This window comes from Colobus angolensis, unplaced genomic scaffold, assembly GCF_000951035.1.
Source record: "Colobus angolensis palliatus isolate OR3802 unplaced genomic scaffold, Cang.pa_1.0 Scaffold6, whole genome shotgun sequence".
In the NCBI taxonomy this organism is placed as follows: domain Eukaryota; kingdom Metazoa; phylum Chordata; class Mammalia; order Primates; family Cercopithecidae; genus Colobus; species Colobus angolensis.
The window spans coordinates 11,222,925-11,229,622 of record NW_012119598.1 but is presented as its reverse complement, the minus strand read 5'-3'; the positions used below and the strand labels follow the sequence as shown (position 1 = coordinate 11,229,622).

Sequence of the window (6,698 nt, the reverse complement as noted above, 5' to 3'; positions counted from 1 at the left end):
AAAACAAAACAAAACAAAAAAACATAAGGGCGCACCGGAAGTCAGGGGAAGTTACTGCTGTCACAGCCTGATGCTCTGTAGGGTGGGTCAGAGAAATCTGTGATCCTGGAGAATTTCCTTTGAAAATGTGGCCAGAAAGGAGGCAGCTGGACACCCCATCTGTGCACTAGCCACACAGAACAGAAGGACAGCCACTCTACCTGGTTCCCCTGAAGAGGAGTGTGAGAATGGGGCCCCTAAGGACCTCTTTTTGGCCTGTTCTATCACCATTTCTAACAGTGTGGAGGGAGCCTAATGGTTGAAAACCAAAAGAGAAGTCACTCTCAGTTGAAAGGCACCAAGAGAAAAAAAAGGGCAGTGTGAAGCTCTGTGATTTAGTGCTACTTCTATGAATATTCGTTCTATTCAGTCTCGCCAATTCGGACCGATTTTCACTTTGTTTTCTGAAACTAATTCTAGGGTACTAATCATTTTCTTGGTCACGTTGCTCTTGGGGGTGTTTTGGGAAACCTGAAATGCCTGCACAGGGTCTTGCTAACACATTTTAATTTAAGGTGTTTAGGAGAAAGGGAGGCGGTCGCTTTGAGGGAAGAAACGAACAGCACCACCTGCATGTGCACGTTGGCAAAAATATGTTTACGCTGTACGGACAGAAGAATGTTTCCCCTTAAACCATGACATTGAAAATAGAAGAGCTCGACCTGGCGCGGTGGCTCACGCCTGTAATTCCAGCACTTTGGGAGGCCGAGGTGGGCAGATTGCCTGAGCTCAGGAATTCGAGACTACCCTGGGCAACATGGTGAAACCCCATTTCTATTAAAATACAAAAAAATTAAACGGGTGTGGTGGTGGAGGCCTATAATCCCAGCTACTCAGGAGGCTGAGGCACGAGAATCACTAGAGTCTGGGAGGCAGAGGTTGCAGTGAGCTGAGATCGCACCACTGCACTCTAGCCTGGGCTAGACTCTGTCTCAAAAAAAAGAAAACAGAAGAGCTGATATTGATTAAAGGCTGTGTGGTTATATAAGAACCAGATTCACATGCCAAATCTTAAATCACAAAAAACACTCAAGTGGAAAACCATGAGAGTTACTCGAGCGTGGGATTAGATTTTCCATTGCCTTTGAAGGTAGAGAGAGGCACCGCTCTGGCTAGAGCATCTGAAGATTTGTTTGCTGTAATTCACTTGTAATTTGTGAAGGCCCTACCTAGAAGCAGGATATCCTTTCTCCCTGAACCAGGATGTTGCCCAGAGTCTAAGAAAGGAAAGAGACAAAGCCGCAGGACGTGGCACATTATCCCGGAAGGCATCCCTTGCAGAATCAGACAGGACAGACCACTGACATGGGCTGCACTGGCCTTTCTCTCCAGGCAGTTGCTCTCTGGAGGAGCTCTCGCCTCTGATTTCTGCGAGGGAAATGGGATGCACTTCCCAGAGCTGATGGGCAGTACATGATCCAGGCTCACCAGCACTTCCGCCTTTCTCTACAGATTCCTAGTAGCAGCATGCAAGGTCTTTACATTGTTCTAGACATTGTGTCTTCTGCAAAGAAAGGTATGTGTAGGAATGAAAGGGGTCTTTCTACCTGGCTTCCCCATTTTGTAGCTGTAGAGATTTGAGGTCCCATGAGGTTCTGTGATTTACATGAGGTCATACTGTTGCAGTGACAAGGCAGAAGCCAGCATGCCATGGCATAAACCTACAGCAAACAAGGTGTTCTCTCCTATACCCATCTAGATACCATTCTCTCCTCTACCTATCTAGATGTCATTCTTTCCTCTACCCATCTAGATAGCATTCTCTCCTATACCTATCCAGATATCATTCTTTTGGTCTCCCAAGAGATCAGAAAGGGGTAAGGAAAAAAAGGGAATTCTTTTTCCCTTGATTTTCTTATATTATTTGACATTGGTAAAACTGACCAGGCTTCTGGCAAAGTAACCACAAATATTTACACTTACTAGAAACCAAAACCCATGTTTTTCTTAAAAAAAAAAGCAACAGTTCAGACTTTTGTTAACTTACGAAATGCCCTCATCTCAGCACAATACTTAAGGAACCACTTGACTGGGACCCAATTTTTATGAATTTTAAAGGAAGAATGAAAATAGAAAGGGAATATTTAAATATGAAAATCAGCTCCTAAGTACCTAATACTCCTCAATGATATGCAAATGGTAGAAACAACAGATCAAGGGCGAAGAGAGGATGAACCCAGGGAGAGGCAGGTGTGGAAAGAGTGTGCGCAGCGTACGAGTGAGGCCCCTTCACCAGACAAGCCACTCTGGGATTCAGACACCAGCCATGGTATTTTCCAGAGAATGCTGGCGTGTTTATTGCCCAGCAGGCCCTGCCCTGCAGCCTGAGAGCACCTACGAGCCTTTCCAAGTTGGCAACCCCCCAACAGCCAGAACAATGATTGCTTTTTTCTTGCTATAATAATGCTGTCTAGTTCATCAGAGATCCATTTTGTATTTTTCATTGAGTCCAAAGCACGTTGTTTCCTTCAGAAGAAATCCTATCACGTTTTATACACTTTAAAAAACAATCGGTCTGGTAAATTAGTAAAGATAGGAAAATTTGGATGAGAAAGCAAGGAGTTTCTCCTAGAATCTCATTATTTTATCTGAAATAAAATGTATTTTTAAAAATCCTACACATATAAAATGGCACATGCATGAGTCCAAATATTTCTCGGCTGAACAGTGTCTTAGGGAGACAGCTCTGGTGCCATAGTAAAGCCTCATGCTTTACCATTCATTCACTCACTCATTCATTTATTCATCTCATATATACTTATTGAGCATTTACTCTCTGTTCTAAGCACTGAGGAGCAGTTAATGAGATAGAAAATAACCCTGGCTTCATGGAACAGATGCAGAGGATACCTAGAACAAACCCATGCAAATAGGTAAATATCCTAATTCCAAATGGTGATAAACTCTTTAAAGGAAAAGCAGGGTGGTGTGCTGGTCAATGAGAGGGAGTATCAGCACTGCTGACACCTGAAAGCTGAGATCTGGCTAAGGGGAAGGAGGCTGTGGAGGCCTGGAGTAGGCAGGAGGGTGGCCAAGGCAAAGATCCTGGGGTAAGAGCAAGCTTGACAAATTTCGAGGAAAGAAAGAACAGCAGTGTGGACTAATAGCTATTGTGGTAAAGATGTAGTAAGATGATGTGTGCAAAAGAACTTAACGGACCACAGAGTGATACCATGGAAAGGTATTACTTAGTGGTGCTAGAACATGTGAATTATCACATAAAGAACATCATTCTGGGCCAGGCATGGTGGCTCCTGCCTATAATCCCAGCACTTTGGGAGGCCAAGGCGGGGAGGATAGCTTGAGCTGTGGAGTTGGAGACCAGCCTGGGCAACATAACGAGACCCTGTCTCCACAAAAATTTCTTAAAAAATTAGCCTAGCGTGGTGGTGTGCACTTGTAGTCCCAGCTACTCAGGAGGCTGAGGTGGGAGGATTACTTGAGACTAGGAGGTCTAGGCTTCAGTGAGCTGTGATGGCGCACCTGCACTCCAGCCTGGGCCACACAGCGAGACCCTGTCTCAAAAAAAGAAAAAAAAAAAAAAAAAGAACATCCTTCTGCATTTAGAAAGGACTAGAGTGAGAACTACATATATTCATTCCAGTTTTCATCTTCTACTTCCTAATAAAAAGTGGCTGGTTATTCTAAAGACCTTTCAAATATGACACATTTCTTCTGCATGAAATATGGAGTTATACGTACCTGGAATCCTATTGAGTGTCACCCAGAAATGCTCATCAGGACTGAAAGTGTCCTTGGACCACTGGAGCAAATCAACAGCCCGTGGGTCATGCAGAACAAAGTTGGCAAACTCTCTTGATAGAGCCACATAGGCAGAGCCAAAGTAAATCGTGAGATTATGGGGGGGAGGTGGCTTCAACGCTGTTGTTCTTATCACATATGAAAGCTCTTTGCCCAGGTGCTCTTGGTGGACATATTTAGTCCGTCCAATTGCATGAGCTGGGGGCAGCACCCCTGGGGTGATATTTTTACCTTTAAATCCTTTCAGATACTGAACTATTTCCTTGTTGGTTTTCAGGGGGAAGTCTTGCCCACAGGTGTTGATAACGTACTTCCATGAGACCTCCAAGGCAGAAAGATCTTTGACGCAGTTCAGGTCAGCCTGGAGCCTGGAGATCCCACCATAGACAACTGGTTCCATCTTGGAAGCCAGAAAAGCGTTTGGGAAGCAGCTCAATAGTTGCTCTACCGCATCTTTAAATTCGGTTGTTGCTTTTTCATCCACATGAATACAGTAGATATTTTGGGGCATGTAAATAGCCCTGAAGAGCCTTGCAAAGGTGTCAAAATGATGATGGATGACCATTATATACGCCAAGGGAAAGTCATCTTCTTCCTTAGATAAAGGGGCTGTGATGTAGTGGCTCTGGGTCAAGTATTCCTTGCAAGAAGACTTCTCATGGATCATTAGTTTGTTTTTCCACAGGAAACGTGTTTTTCCATTGATAAAAGATGTGCAAACTTGAGTCAGCATCAAAGGGTCTGAGATATTTAGCCTCTGGAAGCTTTGATCTCCCCCAAAATTGAACACAGAGAAGACGATAAAAATAATTACACTAGAGACAGAAATTACAAAGAGGTAACGCATTGATAAAGGCATGCCTCCAAGAAGGGTGAAATGTCAGAGACCGTCAAAATCTGTAAGTCTTTGTTCCAAACTCACTCGTTTCCCTGAGTTCTTGTTTTGGGACATACTCCAGTCACTCCTGCCCTGTTGCAGACGCTGGGAATTGATTCCGTTTCATCCCGAGAGTCCAGCTGCTGTCTCTGTCCCCGTGCCGATATTACAGCCAGATCCCGCCTCTCTCTCAAACCTCCTTTGTTTAAATCCCCGTGGCAGGTTGCTGAAGCCCAGCCTTCCCTCCTCCCTCTGCCTCCCCGTTTGCATCTGCTAGCTGTTTGGCTAAAACTCCGGTAACTCTCTTTCCCCCGGCAGATTTAGTTTCCCAGATCTCTTGTCTTTCATTTCCCAGGCCACCCCCGCCCCCTGGTTATTGCCATTCAGGGAATGAGCGCAGTGAAAGCCAGAGTTGAAGTGATGAGCTCTGGCAGGCGTGCTGTTTCCTGCTAGTCCCCTAGCAGGCGGCTGGACTTGCCCTCTCTTGTTGTTCGTGGCAAGGATCCACAGCCTGGCCTCTCGGCTCTTCCAGCGTAACCCACGGGATAGAAAATAGCTTCTGTTTTCCAATGCGCTGTTTCATGAAACCTGACACGAGTGACATCTCAAATAAAAGAAAGCCTCACCCACCCCAGCTCCATTGTAACGCTTTTTTGGACCCACCCCACTGCTTTTCAAAACAAGAGCTTACTGGAGGAGGAGTTCCTGTCCCTGGGGGTCTGAAATTGCTGGGGCACCTTGGGCTCCTGACTGAAACGAACCCCTCTCCTCTCACTTCCAGCATCGGCTGTGGTGTTTGTATTAGAATATTGGGGTCAAACGAACAAGTCGTGAGCTACATCCACTGAGTTAGATGAGACCTTAGAACTTCATGGGAAATCATTTGAATCTTGGTCACAAATGATGCTCAGACAGGGAAGCATCATTTTTCTTTAGGAGTAGAATACGCAGTAACCTAATATTTAAAAGCATTATTCAGAAGAATAGCTTGGGATTGGATTTTTCTTTATCATAAATTTTAGATCATTCTCTTTGCTCTACTCCATAGAAGATGAAAAGAATTAGATTGATCTGCTTTCTCATTTTCTTGTTTTCTACTTGACCTAAAAATCTATCATGACACTGAATGCTCGGAAGCGTCATATGCCTGCCCAGTTAAGCTTATGGACCACCTAGGAAGCGAATGTTGTTATCCCCTATTTGTAAATATAGTGGTGTTCTGGCCAAGGAGTATCAGGCTGTTTTACTTAGAAGGTTCTTGTCTTCATCTTTCCACTTTCCCACCAACTAATTTTTAATGAAATGTAGATGAATGCATTTTATGTGGTATCCTCTTGAAATGGCTTGCAAAACACCAACTTAACCATTGACTGCCTGCCCGTTTCCCCTCACTGTTTACCTGACCTCAACAACTCAGTGCCTCAACCCCAACACATTCACTACCCCACCCCATGAAGAAAGAATGTCCTTTAATGCACATTTTCTTCCATTTGAAAAGTCTCTACCCTGCCATGAATGGAATTGACAGGACAACACACGGATTCCTTGTCTTCACAATGGGCAGGAAAGCCAGTGCTACCCTCATGGGATTCAGGGCACCCTGAACTCCGACAGAATGACACATCATTTCCTGAGCACACTGTCGCTTCCATTCTTCTAGCTCTCATTGTTTACATTTTTCATGAGTTTCCAGCTTGTACATTATTTTTCTCCCTCCCTTACCAAAGTCTGCTAAATATAACCCAACTCTGGATTTTTAGAACAAGTAGAAAACAAGAAAATGAGAAAGCAGATCAATCTAATTCTTAGTGTCTTCTACGGAGTAGAGCAAAGAGAATGATCTAAAATTTATGATAAAGAAAAATTCAATCCCAAGCTGTTCTTCTTCTGAATAATACTTTTAAATATTAGGTTATTGTGTATTCTACTCCTAAACAAAAGAGGGATCTTGTTTAGCAAAGACTTGTGGCTAGAATGAATATTAAAATAGTTACAGTTTGGCAAAGCGTTCAGTGCACAT

General features: G+C 44.0%; 1 protein-coding gene across 1 annotated transcript in view; it reads right to left on the bottom strand.

Moving 5' to 3' along the window:
* The window catches only part of GCNT2 (glucosaminyl (N-acetyl) transferase 2, I-branching enzyme (I blood group)), a 74,539-nt gene extending 69,460 nt beyond the window's left edge, over window positions 1–5,079 (bottom strand). Inside the window, exon 1 of the mRNA XM_011962674.1 lies at window positions 3,742–5,079. Coding sequence (XP_011818064.1) covers window positions 3,742–4,660 — 919 coding nt within the window. The 5' untranslated portion in view covers window positions 4,661–5,079. The remainder of the gene's footprint in view (window positions 1–3,741) is intronic.
* Window positions 5,080–6,698: the final 1,619 nt, after the last annotated feature.